We start from the raw sequence: 26,713 nt of genomic DNA on the forward strand, positions 1-26,713 counted from the left end.
TAGTTATGTAGGCTATAAATACTCCGTATGTTTGAGGTGTTGATACAATTTTAACGGACAAATAAATCGCTTACTGGAAAATTGCTCAAATCGGTCCATGTTTGCTCAAGTAATAAAATTCCACACTGTTTTTATACCGAAACATAATGCCAATAATTACATTCAAACGGCCGTAACTCACGTGCTTTACATCATTTTTTTCGAATTTTTGCGACGTAAAAAAACGTAAGCACTTTGATTGATCGAGGCAGTTACATTTTTTCTTAAAAAAAGGATTTACAATGTTACTTTCTGGGGTAAAGTTTGGCGAAAATACCTCGTAAAGGCTGATGGCTCCGGCTTATAATTGATTTCGACGCGGGCGCATCAAACCGGCCAATAAATAACGTTTTTGCCCGCGGCCGTATTTAGCGAATCGTGATGAATTGATACGGTGCGAGTTAGGGGTAAGGGGGGTACACATAAGCGGTGTTATTTTGGAATATGTATATAGATCAAGGGAGACCATAAAACTGTCTTACATGTAAAAAATGAGCTTTATGTATACTTTTACCGCAACAGCTTTTTCTTCTACTCGTTTAAACCTTTCATTTCATAGTCCTGTTAAAGGCTATTAAGCTAGCGATTAGTCTAAATATTGAAACCACCAAATCACAGGCTTGAATCTGCTCCTGTTTTGAGCGTATTTCAGAATACCAAGTCTAGGTAGGTAGGCTGAAAAATGTAGCTTGAAATAATAAAGAAATTACAAGATCAAGAGCTTTGATTTCAAGCTTTTCATAAGCTTTAGATCACATAAAATTAACGTGTACCAAATCCTACATTTGCCTCTGTCTTACTCTATATTTTATTAGAGGCTGATAATGATTATTTGGTTTCCGTCTACCTACACCGATTGGTCTGGTTACTTAGGAGGATTGGAGACAAAATAAATGACCTGCAGGCAATGATATTATATAAAAACAAAAGCAGATATGTTATAAGCGCTCGCGCTGTGAATACTCAAATACGTCCCAATTGGGACGTCTTGTGTTTAGTCTTCGTGTGGCCTGCGTCGTGCGCAATCGCGTGCGTACCACACCGTAAGTTCCTGTTCTTACCAAAATAAATAAAAAATGCCATCGTGTGTGTTTCGAAAGTGTACCAATTATGACTCTAAAGTAAACAAAATACAAGGGATCTCTTACCACATGTGATTATGCAAAATTATTTAGTATTTATATTTTCAATTATTTATGCAAACAATCAAGACGCCATGCGCCATGTTCAAGTTAAGAAAGAGAAAGCGATCTTGTTTTGACGTTAGAGCGATAAGGATGCGTGCGCTGCGGACATAGATTAGTTAGTGCAGAATCGTTAAAACTATAGCTATCTCTTTCATTTGCGTGCTATTTCGTATCTTTTGTTTCACTTATCAGTTACATTTGTCAATGTGTGCAATTTGGAATAGCTCGGCACGGATTCAAATCGTAATTTTTATGAACGTAACATATCTATAGTTCTTTAATATCATTGCCTGCAGGACCCGTATGCGCGCCACGATATGATTTTATATCGCGAGATGTTACCTATATGAGATGATTAGGCCATACCATTGTCGTCTAAAATCGTCGTTAAAATGATGATGATGATTCTCAAACACAGTGACACTATTCAGCACCCACCCTTACAATCGGCGCATGGCCAAGGCGTATCCGCCAAGTTGTCGAGATAATGAGGGTTAATTGGATGCGTACGCGCACGTTTGGATAACCTGAGGTCTGCCATCAGTTATTTATTTATTTAATAAGGAAAACCAATGAATCTTGCTTGCACTAAGAAAATATAATAAGCTTTAATCACGTAAGTTTCTAGGAAATCTTAAGGTATTTAAAAGATTAGTTCGTAATTATTTTCTCAAAATTAATTCGTCATCCTGAACTTCAGTTTAACTTTGTCATTTTGTATAGTTTATTTGTGTATGCAGTTGTGGATATCTTTTTAATTTTTTGCATTTTAAAACACCGGCTTACGATATTTTACTATTTAACCCAAAGATTAACTGGCAGATAATGCCTTACGGCATTAAGTTTATAAACGTATCTAAGTGAGTACGCTTTACATGTCCAATATCTTCTAAATATAAACTAGACGTAGACTTGACCTCGTTTGGTTAGTATCTAACTCGGGAATCGCACCGGTATTGGTGGTTTAACCGACCCTAGCTTACGGTTCTTTGCACTTTACTGGGCTTTAACATCACTTGAGTTATGTAGGTATATTTATCTATCTTTAACAGATATTCACTGTAATGGTAACACTGTTAAATCTTACTGTATGATTGTTACTCTTTCACGTAAAAACTACTGAACGGATTTTGATGAAACTTTAGAGTATTATTGTTCATAACCCAGAATAACATATAAGCTATAATTTATGACGAACTGTGACAAAATAAATTTCACACGGGTGAAGCCGCGGGCAAAAGCTAATCAATGTACATTCAAACTTAATTGAAGACTCGACTGATAAAGTTTAATGAAATTGGAATACATTATATATAGCGTAGAAATCAATTACTTCAATTTACAACAAATAAATAATACATGTAAATGAATTACGTCTCAAATAAAGTTAGTAAATTAAAATTGAATTTTAAGGAACTAACATGTAACACTTATCCGATGCAATAACAAAAGTAGGAAAGAATTTCTGTATTATGTCATTTATGTATATTAGAGAACGTTCGTTGTTTTGCATATAAACGGTTGGTACAAAACTTGATTCCTCGATTTAGATAAAACATACATCCACATCATAAACTTATACATTATTATTATACTTAAGGGAGCTCACAGACGAGCGACAGTATATTGGCGACTTAAGTCGGCGACGAAAGGCGACAGTCGCCGACGACAGGTATTCTAATTAGACGACTGTCGCTGACGCATCGCGAATACTACCGATAGTCGCCGACATTCGCCGATGCTTCGCGACTCTCGAAGTCACTAATGTATAGTCAGAGTGTCAACATTAGATTTGATTTTGGAATTTCTTTATTTGCATAATTAACATACATACATGTTTAGTTAGTACATGTTAACTTAAAAGCTAGGGTTTTTTTATAGACTTAATAACTTAGTGTCAACATTGAATAACAACCAAAGGCGCGACTCGAAAACTGTCGCCGACAGTCGTCTAACTCGCTGACCGTCACCTCCCACTATCGCAAGCAGTCGCCGGCGTATGTCGCTCGTCTGTGAGCTCTCTTAGCTTCAATACGATGAAGTCATAACACTAAGTGGTGGTTACACCTATTATTACTTTCAACATTGTAACATAAATACTGTAACCGATTACAATACGCGTGTGTGTATTTAAGCCAAAGTATGCAATGGCGAACTATTTTTTGTGGCGCAAATTTCTGTGCTTAGGGGCATTTTTAGATTAGCATTTTTTGTGCACTTTGTGAGAAGGGAAAAAAAACCGTACTTGATTTGATTTCTTCTTTGCAAAATAGAATATAACCTGCTAAGAATAATAAAGTTCGTATTTTTGCGACACGCACGACTTAATCCGAAAAATAGTCTTAACTTGTCAAATTCAATCAGTCAGTCATGGAAGTCACGTGTAAAGTGACGCTGTCACCTGTCATGCGCGTGCGACGCGGTCACGAGTCGACGACGACACGAATGTATGTATTGTACAGTCGGCGTCAAATAGTTCGTGACACACAAATTGGCCAAAGAGTTGACAACACAACCTTATTCCAATGAGGGCTATCGTTTTAGCGCTCACCAGTTAGCGCCACTGTAGAGTAAGGTCCTGTCACTTGCTAGTAGCGAACACAGTGGCACCAACTGGTGAGCGCTAAAGTGGTAGGAGGACCATCGCATTTGCACTCATCAAGATGGCGCCACTGTAGAGTAAGGTCCTGTTAATCGCCAGGGGTGCCAACTGTTAAAGTATAAAAACGATAGCCCTCATTGTAACAAAGACGTGTTGTGAACTTTTTAGCTACTTTGGGTGTCTGATGAACTATTTTTGACGCTGAGTAAATATGAAAAGGTGAAGTAAAAACTTAAACCAAAGCTTCAATGATTGATTATACAGCGAAAAGTACAATGAAGAAAAAGAAAGAAATATTTGTAGATACGGCACAGGAAGTCTAAAGAAGCTTAAAAGGAAATGTAGCCTTTCGGTATTAACGTACTTCATTGATACTGTTACTTGCCTTAATCTACCAAAACAATACAATATTCAACACGCGTCGCGCTCCTTTCTGGGCCACCCGCTATACTTCGCGAAGTTTCTTATAAAATAAATCCTCATCATAATAAATATGTCTTAAAAGCTATGGGGAAATAATCATGGGCATCATGCACCACTGTTCCCGTCTTCGTCTGTCTTCGGAACATTGTTTATGGACTCCGATTGGTTCTTCCTTATCCGTACGTTCGCGGAATACGACCCAGTACGGAATACTCGAAGGAATGGTACAGGGAACAATAAAAACAATTATACGGCCCAAACGCTTCGAACTGGACCCACAGTTTCAGTTGCCGGATTGATTTTTAAAATGTTTTTATTTCTAACTGTCAATATAACAGTAACCTAAGTACTACTTAGGCTGAGTTGCACCACCTAACTTTAAGGTTAACTTTAACAAGAACCGGTGTTTTCTGTATGGAGTGTGACAGATTTTTGCATGGCGTTTGACGTGTGTTAAAGTTAAAGTAAGATGGTGCAACCCCTCCTAAATAATTCTTTATTATGTTCTGTCCTGTCCTGAATGGAGAGTGGCTGGTGATCTGAAAATAGCAAGCATTATAAAAGCTCTTTCAAGCTCCAGTCAGTCGTCAGTCAAACCTCTGTACTACCACAGAACTTTCAGTTTATATCTTACAGCTCTTCTGTTTTGGTACAATTAGTCTGTAAGCGTAAGTTTTGGGGAAGAAATATAATATAACAGAGATTTAATAATATAATCTGTGTGTAAAGATATTGTTAAGAACTGAATTCATTTCCACTGGAACCGCGGGTCCAGTTAAAAGCGGGGTCAGTTGGAACTCCAAACGTGAAATTCAATCAAGCCGTGTATCTGTGCACGTCTGAACTTAATTGAATAAGTCGAAAGTAGAAGTAATCGTGGAATTGCTTCGTTTCAGTTTTGTTTTCATCGTGCTGCCATAATATTTTATCTACGACACGCATCGCTGACAAACGCCTTGGAAATATTGTTTTTTAGGGATCCGTGTTGGAAATAATTGAGGCTGACTTCATTGTCTGTCAGTCTAGAATTTATTTATTTATGGACCACTAACAAAGCATATAAGTATTAGGGAATAGTACTCAATAGTGTTGGCTTAATAGGCTCCCATGTCATGCATAATTTCTTTAAATTTGAAGAACCACAACAAGTGGTAGGTTATCCACTTGTAAAAAACAAGTGTAAGGCTTATCTACTTTATGGTTTAACTTGTAACAAAATTAGCCTAAACGGTGTAATTTTTTTCATAAAGATTATTAATAATTTGTGTTGCACAAATTACTATTATAATAGTACTGTTAGCCCCTCGTACTAAGCTAAATATGCTTGTGTTACCAGTGGGCTCACCACAATAGTCGAGCGGCGGCGGGATTCGAACCCGTGTTCCCCGGATCACGAGTCGGCCAGTCCGACCCCTTCACCGTTCGACTATCGTGGCTTATAAAATTATAAAATCAATAGCAGAAATCATATTATAGAGCAACGCAATGTAAAGATGTAGAGTTATTTATTAGTAGTAGGCTATAGATACGTCATATAAGATACATATAACACTGCACACAAAAGTCATTTTAACGTACAAAATATTAAAAACAAACACTACAATCACAATCACTGTGGGTTCAATATAGCACTCGATTTGGACTTGTTTTCAGAAACCTGTCAAATGGGCTACTTATTGCATTTTATAGGCGCAGGCAACAATGTTATAAGGTGGGTGTGCACGGCAAGTCCATTTCTGCAACAATCAAGTAGGGTTGACAACTGTTAAACAATAAAATCAATACACATTTGTATTTGGCCCACAAGACTGGGTGGGAAATGCAATATGGCATTACTTTCAGCCTTTGTGTATTGTTAGTATGATTTAAATTGGTAAACTTTTAATTAAGCTCGTTCGGTTGGAGTTAGGTTAAAGTTCCATGATTTATTTTGTCTTATGAATACAATTATTATATCTTCGTTCTGTGATACGACATGTTATAAAGCTTTAACCTGTACCTATGTTCACGTAAAAACTTTCATCATATTTTGATGCGTTACCTAGTAATAACCTGTAAAATTGTTGAAAATATCCTTCCAAACTTTCACTTTTGTTTATGCCAGCCCTACATGAAAGGATGCGTGGTTATCAGCCATCTTAGTTGCGTAGGACCTTATCGATCCTGTCGAAATATGAAGCGGCTGCGACTACCGACCCATAAATCCAGGGGATCTATTCTTGAAACGCTCGAATTTAAACATTATCGTATGCGAAACTTGACCTTCACTGGTTGGGTTTTTATTGGCGGTCAAGCTGTAGATCCTGGCTACACAGGAGTTGCAGCGGTGGGAACGAGAGGTGGGAATAATCCCGCATGCGAATTCGATAAATCTAAGCTTTTGCGTATTTTTGAATTTCTCGAAAAAATGTTGCTATTGGATAACGTAAATTCCATAAGTAGTCTCCAGGTTTTGACCTACCATAACCCACTATTTAAAAGATTTCGGGAACGGATAATAAAATCAGTAAAAAGGCATGCATTGCATAGGCACATAATTTTGCATTGATCTTATTTCGCATTAACATAATTTTTTCTCTATTTTGGTAACGTTCTGCTACGATTTCCTTTAGTAGATTTCAATGTAAAAATATTCATACGAAAGTAAAAAGATTTGCACGACTCGTTTGCATACGAGTAGTATTGAATATTTCAATTCGAGTGCTTCAACAATCGATCTCCAGACAGTAATAGAGTCAGACGATCTGATTAACGGAGAGTTACTTTTGTAAGTGTTGTTTTCCTTTTTATACTGGCAGTACAGTGTGTTGCTGATTCGAATCGATTTGATATACTTACTACTCGTATTCTTGCATTATTTCAATTCGTTGCTTAAGTTCTGTGGATGCAGAGCTAAATACACATGTAATGATTATTACATTAGCCTAAATTTGTCCATTGCTGAAACCCACTAAATTTCACGAATAATGTCACGTCGTTCGTCCATCGGACGGATATTCAATTCGACTGTATGTACGAGTACATGCAAGTACCCCTTTACCGTTCAAAATAATATTTTTACGGGTAATATTATAGAAAAGAACCTGAAAGAATCTGTGTGATCCAAAAGTGAGAGATTCTGTTAAGAGTCAATTTCATCTGTTTTCCTGAAAGTTTTATATCTTTACTTATCTGAAAGATAACTTCCCAATAAGCTCTCAGGGACTTTGTCATCTAGTGACAAAACAGGCTCTGTGACAGACTGAAACCCAGACGGGTAAATCTGCGGGCAAAAACTAGTGTTTACAAACTCGTACGTCACCAAAGAACTGGCTCTGACTCGGACACCAAACAATCAAGTGGCATTACAAAAACCTTGCATCTCAATACTCGAATATGGATGCACCAACTCACGCGCATCTGTGCTTTAAATCATGAACTTTAATGCCTTGATTTAAGGTGCATCTATGCGTTTAAAGGCAGCACAGCAAGTGTGGCACATGATGTAATGGTGGTCGACCTTATCCATTCTTTTTTGGTGGCAACTGCTTTCACTTTTTGCGAGAGACACGTTTCTGTAAGGAGCACTTGCTTGTGCCATATTGGTGGTGCGAAGTATGAATAAGCATGTAAAGGTATTTCCATAAAATTCCCATCGGAAGCTGTCGGCAGTTTTTTAAAACGAATTAGTTTTTCTTGATTTGGGAATAGCTTTATTTGTAAGACTGGTCTTTTCGCATTCTGTTAGGGTACATTTTAAGTTGAAGAAGGTAAATAATGGGAACGTAGAATTTATACATTTTACCACATTGTCTAAAAATGGGTTTATTTTGGTACTAGCTGTGCCCGCGACTTCGTACTCGTGAAAATATGTAAGTTGTTTGAATAATATTTCTCTTTTTTGCAACATTTTTCTTTACTGCTTGTAGTTCCTGAGATTAGCGCGTTCAAGCAAACAAACTATTATTGGGATAGATAGTTTTTAGAAATTAATTCATGTCTGAGATGTACGACCAAAGTTACCTATACACTGGGACAGTTACGAGCTGATTTTTAAGTATATTTAGGTACATTTTAGTAGTTCATTGGCTAACTTAAAAACCAATGTTCCATTTGATTCCGAATAGTATAGCACAGACTGTTTATTACTGGTAGCTCTCATAGCTCTACCATTACTGTTACGTTCCGATTAACCTAATAAAATCTGATGCTAGTATTGCAAATACTGCAGGAACAAAGCAAAGATAAATATCAGACATTCCTCAACCAGCTGCTATCAGGAACAATCAAAATGGCCACCTGAACAGTGTCACAACCAACCTACTTACAATTAGTGCATTTGCACAACTGTACGACCTACCTGAAAAGACTTGTTTGCATGAACAATCGAGTCTGAACTTTACCACCTTCAACCTAAGATACATGAGATTTTCCGATTCCAGATTAAGTTATTAACAAAGGATTTTAAGCTTCAAAGTAGTGGTAATAAAATTTAGAATAGTTTGATGGGGTAAACCCAACTGTTTAAACTGTATAGGCGTCCTTGCGCGCCGGCCTACATTCAACAATAGGAGATGGCCAATAAGACACATAAGAGTGATTAACCTCACCGATACGCAGCATTAAGCTGTACAGTTGTTGCAAAATAGCTTTTAACAAAACCACTTAAGATACTACAGTGTTAGTTTGACGTACAGTTGACCGTATTCGGTAGACAGAGCATTGTTGAGCAGGTCACGTATTTATTCTGTGCAAATAGCTGCTATTGTATACTTTTTTATAAAGAAAAAGTAGAATATTCTTTATAATATTCGGCTCTGGATAGGACTTAAAAAATCTTTCTCCAAAAAATATACTCGTACAGGTCTAAAGCCCTTAGGTACCTAAATTAACGTGTAGATTCTTTATAACTGTACAGGGTACCTACATAAGTAGTGTTATAATATTTTAAGTTATAGTACGGGACTATCCATAGAGGAATTAAAGATTCTCTAAGGAACTATCCCACCATTCCCACCTCTCGTTCCCACCGCTGCAACTCCTGTGTAGCCAGGATCTACAGCTTGACCGCCAATAAAAACCCAACCAGTGAAGTTTAAGTAATAGTAGTTGAATATACTTCTTCTTTGCCTGGCCCATTCCCATTTTATTTGGGGTCGGCCCTCCGCGTCATGCGTCTCCAGGCGGCTCGGTCCTGGGTTGTCTTACTGTATAGTAGTTGAATATACAATTATTTATATTAAATTATGCACCTCTGCTTATTAGATAGAAATTGAATTTCCATATAGAGTTCATGTAAATAATAATAACAGTAATTGCAACAAATCTACTCATTTACATCTAAGGAAAACAAGAAAATAATAAGTTTCACAGTTATTAATAATTACCGTGTTCTTGAATTAATGAGAACATGCACACAAGAAGTGTTGAATATGGATTTTCTTGTTAGTTAACTTTTAAAGCTAGTATTTTTAATTTGAATATTATCATCATCATGACGTTAAGGCTTGGTATTTCTGCTAAATTAAGTATTTCGCGCTGTCAAAATCTGCGCGCGCAATTCTTCGCCGAAGACAGCGCGCCAAAGAGCTCCCGCCACAATTTCCAGCTACACAGTATAGAAATACGCAGTTGGTTAGGTTAGGTTGACTTCCTTCCCTTCAAGCGTCGACTCACAACACTTTCTAATACAAATCATATCCAAGTGATACAAATTAAAACACCTTACAGACTTTTTGGGAATATATTCTAGAATCGAATAAATATAAAATATAACTGCAGAAGTAAACACGGTTCAAAGTGGCCGTGGCGTCGCCCGACCTTCTGGAAGTTCTGCGCCGGCTTAAAGAATTTCAAGATTACGTCACCCGACTTATCGGTAGGCCCTTGGGAGCTTGAGCGATTGGAAAAACATTTTATGATATATATACTCTTAGTAGCGATTATTTAGAGCTTGGATAATAAATTATAGTTATTGCAATTCACGAAGCTTTGCATGTGGTTAATAACATTAATCAGAACACGCATCAATTTTGTTCAGTCTCTTTGTTTATTAATAAATAAAAATATCATACTAAAATTGCAGAAACATATTTGTTTGTACTGGTCTGGGTGTTTTCTTTCTATAATATGTATGACGTATGTACGTTCTGTATCAAAAATTACTATGAGCATCACACGCGGTTATCTGCGTACCTCTGTGCACTCATGGGAGTTTAAGCAGAGGTCCCTAGAGTTTGACTTTGAGCTTTGTTTATAGTCATTACGAAGCAGACTGATGGAAAACTGCACTGTCTTGAATTCAAAAGGGTAATTTGACGGTGTTAGGGGAATTCTAGGAATAAATACAGAGTCTTCTCGTTGAGATTGAGACATTTCAATTTGAGATTTCACTTGACATTGAACACAATCTGACATGGAGTTTTCAAACACTTGTAAAAATAAAAAGTAATTAAATCAAAGGCACTAAGTAGTATTGATATCAACTTCGAAGAAAATGACTGCCAAAATTACTTTCTACGCGTTCCACACGTCTTTCATGAATTATATTAAGGAATTGTTAAGCTCAATTTCAAGTAGATTGAACCAAGGAATCACTTTGTCCCATACAAACTTTGCCCCCTTTTTTCACCCCCTTCATTTCATGACCCCATTTCGGAAAATCTTTTCTTATGAGATTCCTACGTCATACAAAGAACACACCTTCAAACTTTTAGGTCTCTACGATATCCGTCAGTCATTTTTTCGACTTTAATAATTATGCTCTTACATAATAATAAATAAACTAGCTTTCCGCCCGCCGTTTCGCCCGCGTGGAATTTTTCGGTTTTTATATAACCTATTACACTCAGATATAATGTGGCTTTCTATTGGTGAAAGATTTTTTAAAATCGGTTTAGTAGATCCCGAGATTACCCCTTACAATTTAACAAATATACAAACACACAAACTTTACCTCTTTATAATATTAGATATAGATAGGTAATTTGAAACCCTATTTTGTGTTATTCTTTTTTTTATTTTAAATATTTCACAATCATAACTAATATTTACTGTAAGTAAATGCTAAATAGTAAATCTAATATGTTGGATTGTGAAATATCCTACAAATATTATAAAGGTGAAAGTTTGGATGTCTGGATGTCATGATGTCTGGATGTTTGTTACTCTTTCACGCAAAAACTACTGAACGGATTTTGTTGAAACTTTACAGTATTATTGTTTATAACCCAGATTAACATTATGACGATATGTGGCAAATAAATTTCAATAAATAAATAAGACGTGTCTAAAAAGCGCCATCTATCGTCATTGGTTAAAATCCGGTATGACGTTCGTAAATATTCATTCGGGGGAAGCCGTGAAACGCCATCTTTCAACAACGAGGTAAAACATCATATCTATCGGGGGTAAAACGAAGTCGCGGGCGGCCGCTAGTTTATAATAGGTAGCTTTCCCTCCGCAACCTTATTGGTATTCCATGTATGTGTTTTTTAACTGATTTCTGTTAAACATTTCATGTAAAATTTGTCCAGTTATAACTCTATTTACATCTGCATCTGTAAGCAAGGATTCATGCCGAGTAAACAGAATCGTCTTTCAGTGACGTGCAGCTGCCCCTATATTTGACCTAATTTTTTATTATTTATTTGTGTCAGTGTTCTCATCTAAAGAGTGTAAGACGATTGTATGTAGGTACTATTAAAATGTAATTTTAACTCATTGGTTTTGTCTCATATTTGAGGAATGTACTATGTATCATGAGTAGTCTTAGTTTAAAAGGATGCCAACGATTTAAATTTCAATAGGTAGACAAAATTCATAATTCTTAATTATCTAAAATTTTAGCTTTCTCCAGTAACACTGATATTATTATACTGTGACTCATCAAAGTCATCATTGTCAAAAATATTGACAAATCGNCCGTAGATTTATTTCGTAAACGATAGACAAGAGAATAATAAAAACAGTACAATTCATGAGCACAGTACGAATATGTGGTGCGTCGCCTACAACTCTGCCTCCTTAGTGCTGACTAAGCACTATCATCCCGTGGTGAAAGTAGAGCGACGCGCGTTACCGGCCTGCGCAGCACCCCGGTGCGTGTGCGCACGTCTACGACGCGGACGCGGCCGTCGCGGCCCGCGTGGGTCGCACTCACAACACCGTGTCGCCAGCAACTACGTTCCAAGTGCGGTTCAATAAGAATGACATAATCATCGACCTGCAGTGGTCTAGACTCTGTGGTCCATTTCTGGCGAGGGATTAAGGTGGGCAAATACTCTTTCACCCATCGTGTCCAAAACATGTCGGTGAGTCTTTGAGCTACACGCCAGCGTTTCCTAAGAGTGAGATCTGAGTTATCATACCTACCAAACTGAGCACTAGGGGATGATGAACCAATTAAAAAATGGTTGGGAGTGAGAGCTTCAGGANCCAGTGATTTAACGGAAAGGTAAGTGTGAGGAAAGTGAGGATTGACAATACTATGATTGAGGGGTGATTATTTTTAGCACAAAGGCTACGGCTGTGACCATTTTAGTTGTTTTTTCAGACAGCGCCAGCTTCTGCACTACTTCTTGCACTTACATCTCACCATTTCCAGGCAAGCTTCGGCAGCTACGGGCAAATCGGTCCATGTAGGCTCCATGTTGCTATCGACTTTGGTCCACCCCCAACCAGTCGGGTAAAGGGAAGACCGAGTCGGTTGCTTGCAACTGATCCTATACGCGAAACCCTTGATATACTGCCAGTAACCAATGCTGATACAAAGCTGTCTGGGTTATCTTATGTAGGGCCACACCTAAGCATATTCCACAGCGACCCATTAGGATCTTTATTCTCTCTTTTTTATTCCCTATATCATCCAAAAAAAATCCAATCCATTAGTTAGGTGAATTAAGCGTCTGAGTGAAAGCCACCTAATAGTCTTCTGATGCTGGTTATGCTGACCCAAGCAGACCCATCCTTACGGTATTAAGTGTTTCATGGACCCCACATGTATTCCACATGTTCGAGAGCTTCTATTGTTAGGCCCATTTTGTGGGACATGTGGTTCGTTCCATAATGCCCAGTTTGCGTACCTGCTTGTTACTATTTGTTACGTACTAATTGCTTGGGCTTACCTTTGATGAGTTTTCTCCATGACCCTGTATTTCCCTTTAGGAATTATTTGGAGAGGCATATATCGTTGGAGCTTTCCCGTTCAGCCCTGTGCTTCTTGGATATGGCTATAAAATGGCCATGAGGTATGCTTTTAGATAAAGTTACTATCAGTTCTGACCCAATAGATCGTCTCTGATCCTTGTCTCGCTAGACTGTCGGCTATCGCATTGCATTCGATCCGTGCATGTCCAGGTATCCCACATCAGGGACACTTTGTCATGCCTTCCGAGTTTGTTCATTTTAAGATTGCATCTAGAATAATTCTAGACTCAACCTTCACTGAGGCGATGGCTTTGTTTGAGTGCTGGCTCAGGATGTAAATATTTCGTTTTTTACACCCCTGTTTTTTAGTGCACACATAATTATAGCGTAGAATTCAGCTTGAAATACTGTAGCAAACCTCCTTAAACGTTCACTGTGTTCGTAGTGTTTACAGTAGACGCCCGCTCTCGTTCTCGAGGCCATCTTGGCTTGGAGCTGTCAGTAAAACAGATTAGGCTGTTCTGTTGGAATTTTGGTCCTCATTTCTAGTCTTCTCTTGTTCAAGATCTATCCACTTATTAGCTCAATTCACTGTTTTTTTCACACTAATTAATTTCACACCAATTAATCCATTGGTATTGTTTTAGATCAAGTACCTCTTACTATTACTACATGCTTGACTATGAACGAGTGCTGTAAGTGTCACAGCCGTAGCCTTTGTGATAAAAATAATCACCCCTCAATCATAGTATTATTAATCCTTACTTTCCTCACACTTACCTTTCCGTTAAATCACTGGTACAATAGTATGTAGAAATAAGTGTTAATTAAAATAATAATAATCACTAGACGTTTAGACAAATTCAAGTTCTTTAAATATTAAAATGTATTTAAGCTATTTTCAACCTTATGTCTTACACATAGAGTTCAAAATTAATTGAAGAAAAATACAAATCATGGTAGCTTGATGTGCCTGGAACTCTAAATAAATTCTAAAATAATAATCTTTACTTGCTTATGAACCAAATAGTATGAATTCATGGATAAAATAAATATTTTTTTCCGACGCGCAGTAAAATTCGCCCGGTGTGTCCTGAAGAAAAAATTTTTTCACCTACTTTTTTCGAAAAAAGTACCATACTATGGTATATATTTATAATCCTGAGAAATGTAGCTTCCAGTACATATTTTTTTTATTAGAATATCTCCAGTGGTTTAAAAGTAAACGACGTTTATTTAAAAAAATATTTTTTGGCTTTTGTGAATTTTCCTCAATATTTCTATTTTTTTGTATGAAAAGGCAAAAATTTTGTTCTAGAAATGAATTCGCCATCCTTTAATTATCCGAAAATGACACCACACTTGCCCTAATACCTATAGTTTTGAAGATATAGGCCTTAAAGTGAAGCGCGGCAGAAGGAAACTTGCCCCCCCTCCCCCTGCTACCACAGGGGGGGCTCCCGATGTCTACCGACGGAAATCTACACAGGAGCACCTAAAGAATAACTGGTGCAAAAATGAGCCTTCTATACCAAAGTGGAGGGGTCTCCATACAAATCATTGCACTAAATTCTCTACTATAGTAAGCATCTCGTAGCATAAGGTTCCTGCTTATTGCCATGCAGAATTTCATGAGGAGCTAAAAGATAATAATTATCTTCACCTATAAGTAGTCGAGGCACCANGTTTCCTAAGAGTGAGATCTGAGTTATCATACCTACCAAACTGAGCACTAGGGGATGATGAACCAATTAAAAAATGGTTGGGAGTGAGAGCTTCAGGATAGTTCGGGTCAGTCGAAACATGAGTAATCGGACGACCATTAACTAACGCCTCGACTTCAGCCAGCAGCGTCAACAAGGTTTCAGTATGAGGTGCACGCTCTTTTAAAACTACTTTCAAAGAGGACTTGACTGTGCGGATCATCCGCTCCCAAGATCCACCCATTTCAGGCGCACCAGGCGGAATAAACCTCCACTCCACGCCTCGGACAACCCCGGCCTCGCGCACTGCCTCCTGGTCTAGTTGAGCGATACTGCGCTTCAGCTCCGTGTCGGCGCCTCTGAGGTTAGTGCCGTTGTCTGATATGATTACCTGTGGCATACCGCGACGAGCAGCCATTCGCCTAAGAGCCATGATTGTGGAATCGACAGTTAGGTTTTCTGTCACTTCAATATGTATTGCTCTAATAGTCAAGCAAGTAAATAGCATGCAATACCTTTTCTGTCTCCCACGTCCAACTGTGACTTCGAGTGGGCCAAAGAAATCCACACCAGTGTGACTGAAAGGTCGCCTATTATGTTGTAGCCTCGCAGCTGGCAGGTCGCCCATGCGCTGGGGCTGTGGCGTTGCTCGCCTATACCTACAGTATAAGCATCGTGATCCAATGGAACGCACAGTTGGTCTGAGTTTCAGCACCCAATAGCGCTGCCGTAAGTTATTTACGACAAGTTCATTCGCACCATGATGTGCTTGTTTATGAAAGTGTTCCACCAACAAATGTGTAATTCTGTGCTTTCCGTCTAGTATCGCTGGCCTTCGTGTGTCATGATCGATGCCTGCTACCGACTCGACGCGACTGTTAACACGCATAATGCCAGTTTCATCCAGATATGGGGTTAATTGTAACAGACGGCTATTACGTGGCAGCTGATTGTTTTGCTTAAGACAAGAAACTTCTGTAGCAAAACAATCATGTTGACATTTTTTTATTAGAAGGTCTTCTGCCTCCTTCATTAGAAGCATGTCAAGCTTGCAATCCTTACGCTGACATCTTCTAATGAACAGTAAAACCCTTGCTGTGGCGCGCACGAGTGTGGTCCAACTCGAAATATTATCTTCATTGGGCAAAGATAATAATGAGTCACTATCCACTATCACATTTACTATCCGCTCCTCGCACTTTGCGTGCTCTAATGCCTTAGTGAACTTACGGTCTTTAGGCCAATGATCTTCAGAGCACCGTAAAAAAGTCGGACCTTGGAACCAGTCACTAGAGTACGCAAGCGGAGGAGCGTCCTCTCGTGTGGCCAAGTCAGCCGCGTTGACAGCAGTGGGTACGTGTCGCCATTCACACGACTTGGTTAGCTCGTCGATCTCCCCCAGGCGATGAGCCACGTAAGGCTTATAGCTACGAGGGTCAGATCGGATCCACTGAAGGACCGTGCTACTGTCCGTCCAAAAATATCGTTTTACAGGCTGTGTATCTTTGTGTTCTCGCTGTATAGTCGCCGCCAGTCTAGAACCCAAGAGCGCGGCCTGTAATTCCAGCCTTGGAATGGAAACTGGCCTTAAAGGACTAACCCTAGATTTGCTGGCAACAAAACACACTAAAACATGCCCGTCTAAACGTGTAAAACGCCAATATATTACCGCTGCGTAAGCTTTAGCGGAAGCATCACAAAAAATGTGCATTTGTTTATCAACGATATCGTATTCATTGATATTATTTGCGTTGTATAATAACATATGTTCATCTGTGTAGCAAGACACCCACTCACGCGCATTGCCATAAAAACGTGGAATGCGAAGTAACCGTAGGCTTTGCAAATCATTAAGCCAACTAACCCACAGAGCATGCTCCTCGGATTGGATGCGGCAATTCCATTCAACACCACTGCGATGTACATTTTGAAATATAATTTTACCTTTTATTATGAACGGAGAAAGAAACCCGTGAATATCATAAACTGACATTATAATACTTAACATTTGAGCTTTTGTAGGCGGCTCGGTGCCATTCAAAATGTTAGGTGAAATGCGATCCAAATGTATTTTAAAACCAAAACAATCATCACTTGGATACCACATCAATCCCAGAGTNAATATCCCTATATGGCAGTTGGCGCGAGCGCTGCGGCCGGGACGGACTGCAACACTTGTTTGTTATTACTCGACCACTTAGTTATTTCGAACCCGCCTTTTTATGTATTTCAGTTATGTCGCGGACCAGTTGCACGGCCTGGTTTTCAGTGCTACAAGAATGTAAACAATCATCCATATAATGATTATTTAATATTACATAGACCGCCTCGGGACAAATATCTTGATATTTTATTGCGTTTTTATTTTTAATATATTGTGCAATAAAAGGTGAACAAGTTGCCCCAAAAAGTAAACTTTGCATAACACATTGTTTTAAAGGCGCTTCAGTGCTTTCCTGCCAAAGAAAACGAAAAACATTTTGATCTTCAGGGCGTATTTTAATTTGAACAAAAAAATCTTTTATATCTGCCGTTAAAGCAATTTTATGTTCACGAAAACGTAACATAATACCTAATAAGGAGTTATATAAATCAGGTCCAGTAAGCAAAAAATCATTTAGGCAGACACCTTTCACTTTACCTGCACAATCGAACACTAACCTCAGTTTTCCAGGCTTGTTAGGGTTTTGGACTCCAAAATGTGACAAATACCATGTGTGACTAGGCGAGGGTTCATTTACCTGCAGTTCCCGCGCGTAGCCGTTGTCAAAAAGTCTCCTCATCTCCTGACGATATTTTTCAGCATACGTACCGTCAGACTGAAACCTTTTCAGTAAGCCCTGGAGCCTAAGTCGTGCGTAGTCATAGGTGTCCGGAAGTGTAAGTTGGTCTTTAACAAAAGGTAAACCTACTTCCCATTGATTACCAATATTACGCGATGTTTCATCTAGAATACGTACCGCTCTCAAATGTGCCGTATTCTCGCGGCGTAAGGTTGAAACTCCGATCGAGTCTAACTCAAATGACATTTTAACTAAACGATTTAACTCGTTTACATAATCGTGCTCCTCTGAGTGAGCGAGATGGAACGTGTGCCCGTTCACGGGAGTGTGAGTGAGACCGTAGCAACCATGAATGGACCAGCCTAGTAAGCATCTCGTAGCATAAGGTTCCTGCTTATTGCCATGCAGAATTTCATGAGGAGCTAAAAGATAATAATTATCTTCACCTATAAGTAGTCGAGGCACCACACATTCAGTACAAACATAATCTTTTACATGTAACAAGTGATTGCATTGCATGTTTTTAATTACAGACAAATTTTGTTTAGGTAAATTTAAATTATCAACCTGTCGCAAAGTGACGTCATAATATTTATTTTCAAAAGAACCAGAAATCTTTGTCATAACTTTAGGTACATCAGATTGAAATATTTCAATACCAAAGGCATCAATAAATTTTATTGGGCTAGACTGAGAACTAACAAGACCTAATTCGCTTACCAAGTCCTTATCGATTAACGAAACGGATGCACCGTCATCTAATAACGCATACGCACTCACTATGCCCTTAGGGCCACTAAGATTGACTTTGATCACTTTGAGTAGCACTTCACTCACTGACTGGGGCGCAGGGCGGCCGCCGGCGCCGCCGGTGCGGCCGGGCGGCGCGCGCGCAGCCGGCGCGCTCGGGGCGGCGACGTGCGCCACGGTCTCGCCGCGCGATGACTCACTCTCAGCTGCCGGTGATAAGTCCGCCTCTTGCTGCACTGTGTTGATCGATTGCGTGCGTGGCGAAGGTTTTTTATAATGCAATAGTTGATGATGCGATAGCCCGCAGTTATCTACGTCGCATACGGGTGCGGGGCACGCATTATTTTCGTGCCGCTCCAATAGACAACAAAAACATAGATTTTTAGCTTTGACAAATCTCCATCGATCTCTTCGCATAGCACGTTTGAATGGACGACATTCCGTTAGCAAGTGATTTGACTTCGAGCAATAAATGCACGCTGCAGGCTGGGATTGAGCGACGTTTGTTGACGTAGTTAGTACAGGACGGTTAGACGTGAAATAGCGAGGTTTATCATCAGACCTTCGGTTATGCGTTGCTGTCGGTTCCAGTTTACGACTGTCTCTCAGGTGTGTGACTCCCACGACTGATGACATTGTGGCTTCACGTTTGAGAAACGAAGCTAATAGTTGAAGCTTAGGAACGTTGCTTGCTAGCTTATCATAAGCGTAGTCTGTCCACTTGCTAATTAAAATACTAGGCAGTTTAGAGATGATTGCTGATGACAATTCTGGACTTCTCAAGTAGTCATACTGATTCAGTGAGTTCAAAGTTGCAACACAGTTATTTACTTTCATCGAAAAGTTGATAATATCATGTTGATAATTGCTCGAAAGTGGTGACAACTTTCTCATTTGTGATGTCAATTGTTGTACAATTAGATCTGAGTGCCCAAACCTGAGTTCTAGTGCCTCCATTACAACATCCGGTGAGGTGCTGCCGATCAGTAGGTCAGTGACAGCTTCTTTTGCTTCACCTCTAAGTGCACGACGAAGTCTCCAAAGGTTTTCTGACTCAGTAAATTGACAGACACGTGTAGATTCCTCATAGGCGCTTCGAAAATGTAACCACTCGAAGCAGTCGCCAGTGAATAGCGGTAATTCACGAGGGGTGGCCAAACGGGTCAGTAAGCGTTCGTCTTGATGATGAGGTGATGTAGCCATAATATCCTTGAGCGTGTGGGCTAGCTGAAGTATACCGTCGACGGGCAGGTCAGGGGCAGGCGCGCGGCGGGGATCCGTGACAATAGGTGCCGGCGCTGCCTCCGTGGCCGTTGCCGCTGCCACTGGTGACGGCTGAACATTACTCTGCTCCAGCCAATGCTCAACGTTGGACTGCCTTCCGTCAATGCTGACAGTCCTACTCTTACTTGTCTTTGTACGGCTTTTATATGAACACTTATCATCTGTGACCATAGCTAACTCGCATTCCAGGCGTTTATCGATAAGTTCCTTTTCGATCTTCGCCTTGGCCTCTGCTGCAGCTAATTCAAGCTGCTTCCGCTTGAGATGTGATGATGATGATTCACATGACACTGCATTTGATTCGGTTTTCACTGCACGGTTAGTTTTTAACAGTTCATTTTGTACTTGATCACGTGACAGCACGTGCTCCGACGCATATTCAATCCTATCGAGCAACTTTTCACGGGATTTAGTGGTTAAAAGTCTATCACTGGTTGGAGTACGATACATAGTCCTGGTTAGACAGATCCGGCTCGAAGGAACGATTGTAAGGGATGCACGTGCGCCTGCGCCGCCACGCTGCCGCAGCCGTGCAGTTGACGCGACCAGTCGTGCAGCGTCAGCTCGCCCGACATCTGGACAGGATACGAGAAAACATTTTATTACTGGTTGTAAGGGATGGAAATAAGACCACTATTTTCGATAGGTAAAAACGGTGCGACCGAGGAGCTATATGCGTGCTTACGTTTGCGGTGGCGCGCGGACGACTGAACTTAGGTGCGTTTTTACTGCGTTTTGCTAATTTACACATCGCGGTAACTCTTTGGTCGGCCGTAGATTTATTTCGTAAACGATAGACAAGAGAATAATAAAAAACAATACAATTCATGAGCACAGTACGAATATGTGGTGCGTCGCCTACACTGGTAGTTGTAACAACTCTGTATTTTGCCAGACCATAGACGCGGGCGCGACGCAAACTCGGATAGAAGAACGACAATGGAAACGCGGGAAACACCGTAATAATATCCAACTTTTTATGACTACAAATTTTAATGAAGGTTTTCGCGTATGAAAGATCCGCTAGATGGCGGGACGTGGATGTGGGGTCTGACTGCTGCGTGATTGGTGGATTTTGACATATCTGTCAATGTCATGTCAAAAATAACCAATCATGCAGCATTTGGACCTTGCGTCTACGTATTGCCATCTGGCGGATTTTTCATACGCGAAAACCCTCATTCAGTCAGTTTCACCAACGTGTCCATAAGCTGCACTCACCTACACTTTATTCAACATCATCTACCAATCAATCTTTTACGTCACAAGGAGTCTCATGACTTCACTGACCTCAAGCATGAGCACAGGCACTCGCACCGTCTGCTCCAGCTCGAACAGCATCCGGACACGCTGCACGTCTCCGTGGGCGTCACCGTGGGATACTTGGGCTGCACGTAACTATCCTCTGGGTTCAGCATGATGTAGGGCATCATCTACTTGGGAGACAGATGCTGTTCTACTCAGCCAGTAAACACCTACACCACAAAGCTTCCCATGACGTCACTGACCTCAAGCATGAGCACAGGCACTCGCACCGTCTGCTCCAGTTCAAACAGCACGCGGACACTGGGCACTCGCACACTGCACGTCTCCGTGGAATATTTGGGCTGCACGTAGCTATCCTCAGGGTCCATCATTAGATAGGGCATTAACTTCTTAGAAGACAGACGCTGCTCTACCCAGACTCAACCGAAACACAACTAGTTTTATGACGTCACTAACCTCAAGCATGAGCACAGGCACTCGCACCGTCTGCTCCAGTTCAAACAGCACCCTGACCCTGGATGCTTGGGCTGCACGTAGCTATCTTCAGGGTTCAGCATGACGTAGGGAGTCATCTTCTTCGACAGACGATGTTCTATCCAGAATCAACCGAAACACAACTGTTTTATGACGTCACTGACCTCAAGCATGAGCACAGGCACGCGCACAGTCTGCTCCAGTTCAAACATCACACGGACACTGGGCACTCGCACACTGCACGTCACCGTGGGATACTTGGGCTGCACGTAGCTATCCTCAGGGTTCAGCATGACGTAGGGCATCATCTACTTGGGAGACAGACGCTGTTCTACCCAGAGTCAACAAATACTTAAACCACAACTAGTTTTATGACGTCACTGACCTCAAGCATGAGCACAGGCACGCGCACAGTCTGCTCCAGTTCAAACAGTACTCTCACACTGGGCACTCGCACACTACACGTCTCCGTGGGCGTCACCGTGGGATACTTGGGCTGCACGTAGCTATCCTCAGGGTTCAGCATGACGTAGGGAGTCAGCTTCTTAGGAGACCATAAGTCTTCGTCGGGCTTTTCCATTTTAGGGTGGTAGGACGCGAAGTTGAAGGGCTCCTTTTCGTCCGGGATTGAGAGCTCAGTCGTGATCTCCTCGATGATGTCTGTGGAGAAAACGGGCTATTAAATAAAATGGCAAAAAGTCTGAATGTTGCGAACATTTACGTGACCCAATTGACCATGGAGATTGCCTTGTAAGTAACATGATAATTTTTCACTGCAATGCTAATTCACGATAACAATATTACACTCAGGCTGGGTTGTAACTTTAACTTTGACAAACGTCAAAAATCTGTCAATCTCCATACAAAATGCACTGGTCATCGTTATAGTCACGGTCAAAGTCAGGTGGTAATGGTTTGTTGTGATAAAAGTTTTCAAGATTACCCGAAATCTATGGTTGATTTATGCATCTACATACCCATAACTGTATGTACAGTAGTGGCTGCAATATGCACTTCTATCTCGGACACAGAGAGCTTGACCTTGACGCCTTCCTCGACGTTCTTGAAGCACTTCGAGAATTCCACGTCGCACGGCTTCAGCACCGGTTGGGGAGGCAGGTTCTTTAGCTTGGACTGCAGTTTGGACATCACCTAGAGGACGAAGAAACATTAGGCTTGATTTCCTTTGAGGCTGACATCGGTGACCGACGTCAGCGGCGCGCACGATTACACACTAGTTCTATGAAATCATCTGCCGCTGACGACGGCGTTGCAGTGCGGTGCTTCATAGAACATTGTGTTTATTCGTACGCTCTACCGATGTACGCGACCGACGTCAGCGTAGGAGGAAATCAAGCCTTAGTGTTTTCAAATTGATTTGGTTATATTCGATCGACTGAACTTTATATCAACCGAACGCTGTTTTCCGCACCAAGCCGTGCTGCCAGGTCGCTGCAACCAACTATATCATTAAGTTAAGATTCTTCATTGGACTTTGTGCCTTCAGGTCAAGACGATAAGGTTCAAAATCACATCCCCTCCCCCTGGACTGGATAACTGGATGGAGAGGACAGCCCGGGCCTCACCTGCAGGCCGGCCAGCGACAGCACCAGGCTCTCCTGCGCGGCGTGCGAGGAGTAGTCCAGCATTAGCTCGGCTCGTAGCAGCAGCGCGTGGCCTCCGACTCGCTAGGAGAGGACAGCCCGGGCTCTCCTGCTGCAGGCCTCACCTGCAGGCCGGCCAGCGACAGCACCAGGCTCTCCTGCGCGGCGTGCGAGGAGTAGTCCAGCATTAGCTCGGCTCGTAGCAGCAGCGCGTGGCCTCCGACTCGCTAGGAGAGGACAGCCCGGGCTCTCCTGCTGCAGGCCTCACCTGCAGGCCGGCCAGCGACAGCACCAGGCTCTCCTGCGCGGCGTGCGAGGAGTAGTCCAGCATTAGCTCGGCTCGTAGCAGCAGCGCGTGGCCTCCGACTCGCTAGGAGAGGACAGCCCGGGCTCTCCTGCTGCAGGCCTCACCTGCAGGCCGGCCAGCGACAGCACCAGGCTCTCCTGCGCGGCGTGCGAGGAGTAGTCCAGCATTAGCTCGGCTCGTAGCAGCAGCGCGTGGCCCTCCGACTTGCTGAGGTCGGTGAACAGCATAACCTCTGGCTGACGGAACTGGATGGAGATGGAGAGTCCAGGGTTCTCTTCGGCTATCGATGTACCTGCAACGGAATAGTTAAGAGGATCGATTTCTCGTATTTAATTGAAAAAGAGGCTGACAATAGTGACTTTCGGTTTCTTTCGCCACTTCTTTTCAGTGTCCATGTGTTGTCCACGTGTTGTCATGTGTGTGGAGGTAGGGCAAGCTCTTTGGGACGTGGAAGCGCCCTGGAAAGGGCCTATGTACTAAATAAAAAATTTTCATTTTGACGTGGATGATGTGAATGTGGTCCAGCGTACAAGATTATACAACATTGCAAGGTGTTGCCAAATTTTTCACGTTCCTTCACTCGCTCAATTTATTAGCTCGTCATTGTTTCATATACATTAGATCTTAAAGTGCAAGTCTTTACCTGAGCTGGCATACCTTCGTAATAAAACGACACAATCGTATTAAGTTTGGGTTTGGTTTAATTTTAATTTCTGTGATGGGTCTGGGTGTCAGGCCTCAGGCTCGAATTTAGCGGCGAAGTGTTGTGTTCGGGGTTGTGTTATCGAGATATTTGTTTATATTAGCGAACGAAATGTCTGAACAACGGCGACAATTTTATTTCGCCTAGTAACATTCTCTATTAGATAAGTTTCAAGCTTAAGTGTAGGTTGAACTCACTTGTAGAGTAGTATCCGCTGGTAGAATCGCTGGAGCTTGGGAACCGCGCCGCGCGGTTGTTGTTGCCCGGCTTCGACGGGTGCAGGTCGCCCACGTAACCATGGTTCACCACTCCGCCATCCATCGCTTTCTCCCCTATAAACCAATAGTAAGGTCTTTACTGAGATAGTCCAACGGATTAGCAAGCTGAAGTGGGAATGGGCAGGGCACATAGCACGCAGAACTGACGGCCGATGGGGCAGCAAGGTTCTGGAATGGAGGCCGCGTACCGGAAAACGCGTAGGACGACCACCCACAAGGTGGACCGACGATGTCATAAAGGTAGCAAGGAAGCGCTGGACGCAGGCCGCTACCAACCGATCAACATGGGAAGCATTGGGGGAGGCCTACGAGGGCGGCACTGAAAATTTCGGGAATCAAGGAAGTGAAACAACATTACTATTTAAAAATGTATTTATTGCTTTTTAAAGTATTCTCCGCGAATATTGACACATTTTTCCATACACGAAACCAATCATTGAAGCAACCATTGCATTCGGAAGTTTGGGTCTCCAAACAAACTACTGTGACGAGTGGGGGCCGACAGATGGCGCCACAGGTAGTATGCAGTAAGTGCAAAAATAAAGTTGACACAAAAAATACAGTAACATGTTCGCTATGTAAGAAAGCTTATGAATACGACTGTATTGGCTACTCTGAGAAGCTACATCGTTTAAAAGATACTGATTCAAAGAAAAAATGGAAGTGCAAAACATGCCAAGAGAAATCCACCAAACAAACAACAATTAATCCTGAGCCGTCCTTTATAACATTAAGAAAAAAACAGTCCTCACCTACTGTAGCTCCAAACAGCTTATCAAAAATTGAAGATGACGAATGTCCTGCTGGCCCTAGTGAAATGATGGTATCCACTCCAAAGGGTTCAACAGGACTTCAGGACTCACATATCCTCACATTGGACAACGTATCATTCAACGANATATTAAAACTGTACATCGATTTCTTTCGATGTATTGGAAGAAAACATCGATGTTTTGTATAAATCGAGTACTTTTTTAAAAAATTTTATAATCTACTAATTTAAGCATTGTATTATTAAAAAACAGTAAAAGCCATACATGAGAAAAATCTTCATTATACAGTGTGAGTCACATTAAAGTGTACATATGAAAATAGAAGAAACTAGACCTATTTTTATCGACAAAAAAGAGGTCAAAAATTTTTTGTTTTTTTTTTTATTTATTTTATAAAAAATTGTTTCTTCCAATTACTTATTGTAAAGAAAACGTAATAACTTTTAAATTAAGCGGTATATCCTGATAAAATAAAAACAGTAATAATGCTAAATAACAGGCGATACTAAAAAAATATATAAAATACACAAAAAATGCCAACAAATAATAAAAAATGACAGTTTTTGAAAAAAATCTGCTTTTAAATTCGTGTTTTTTTGGTTATTTGATAAATTTCTCCAAAAAATGTCCCTATAACAGGTGGTTTTTATTACTTTGTATTATTCTCTATCGTATTATCTTTGTAAAACCTAAAATCGCATGTCTCTATCCCAATCATATCAGGATATACCGCTTAGTTTAAAAGTTATTACGTTTTCTTTACAATAAGTAATTGGAAGAAAAAAAATTCTATAAAAAATAAAAAAAATCTCAAAAATTTTTTGACCTCTTTTTTGTCGATAAAAATAGGTCTAGTTTCATCTATTTTCATATGTACACTTTAACGTGACTCACACTGTATATTAAAGTAAGAATAAAAAAAAAACATCCGCATTTATTTTTATAAGTTTGTTATATCCTAAGTATTTCCAGTGTTCTTTTGGAAGACTTTGCAAAAACAACAGTTTATTTAAACGTTTGCCTTTCAGCCTATTTCTTTGTTGATTGACACAAACAAACTCGCCAACCGACATTGACCGACATCACGCGTGACGCGACATTGACATAACAGTTTTTTTTTATTGTCACTAGAGACACTACACTCACTGCACTNGACTGACATGCAAGGTGACATGTCAATGAAGTTTTCAGTTACTGTTGCCATTAAAAGAAATTAGTACCATTAGTTTTCCGCAACATGGCGAGGGTTTTTATGTTCCTGGTCAGGCTATAATTTGTATAATCAGTTTTATTAACCAGACATGGCTTAAAGTTAAAACATTACCTACTTTATTCAAGTAACAGTTAAGTCTAGAGAGTCTCACTCTTACCACGGAAGCTGTATGCAGTAACTATAAAATTCCAAAATTTA

The 26,713-nt window shown here is 40.7% G+C and overlaps 2 protein-coding genes across 2 annotated transcripts; both read right to left on the reverse strand.

Annotated features, from left to right (window-relative positions):
* Nucleotides 1–12,174: 12,174 nt before the first annotated feature.
* Nucleotides 12,175–20,347, reverse strand: LOC114352362 (uncharacterized). Its single transcript, XM_028303947.1, has 5 exons — nt 19,852–20,347; nt 18,584–18,849; nt 17,722–17,866; nt 15,126–17,246; nt 12,175–12,630 (listed from the first exon to the last, which is right to left on the reverse strand). The coding sequence occupies exons 1-5, from the start codon at nt 20,345–20,347 to the stop codon at nt 12,266–12,268; spliced, it is 3,393 nt and encodes a 1,130-aa protein (XP_028159748.1). The 3' UTR covers nt 12,175–12,265.
* Nucleotides 20,348–20,355: 8 nt separating this feature from the next.
* LOC114352364 (uncharacterized) lies at nt 20,356–24,579 on the reverse strand. Its single transcript, XM_028303948.1, has 5 exons — nt 24,449–24,579; nt 23,653–23,840; nt 22,615–22,789; nt 22,023–22,297; nt 20,356–20,472 (listed from the first exon to the last, which is right to left on the reverse strand). Exons 1-5 carry the CDS (start codon nt 24,570–24,572, stop codon nt 20,356–20,358), a joined length of 879 nt encoding a protein of 292 aa, XP_028159749.1. The 5' UTR covers nt 24,573–24,579.
* Nucleotides 24,580–26,713: the final 2,134 nt, after the last annotated feature.

Source organism: Ostrinia furnacalis, unplaced genomic scaffold, assembly GCF_004193835.3.
Source record: "Ostrinia furnacalis isolate ACB-3 unplaced genomic scaffold, ASM419383v2 OfSCF1344, whole genome shotgun sequence".
Lineage (NCBI taxonomy): Eukaryota > Metazoa > Arthropoda > Insecta > Lepidoptera > Crambidae > Ostrinia > Ostrinia furnacalis.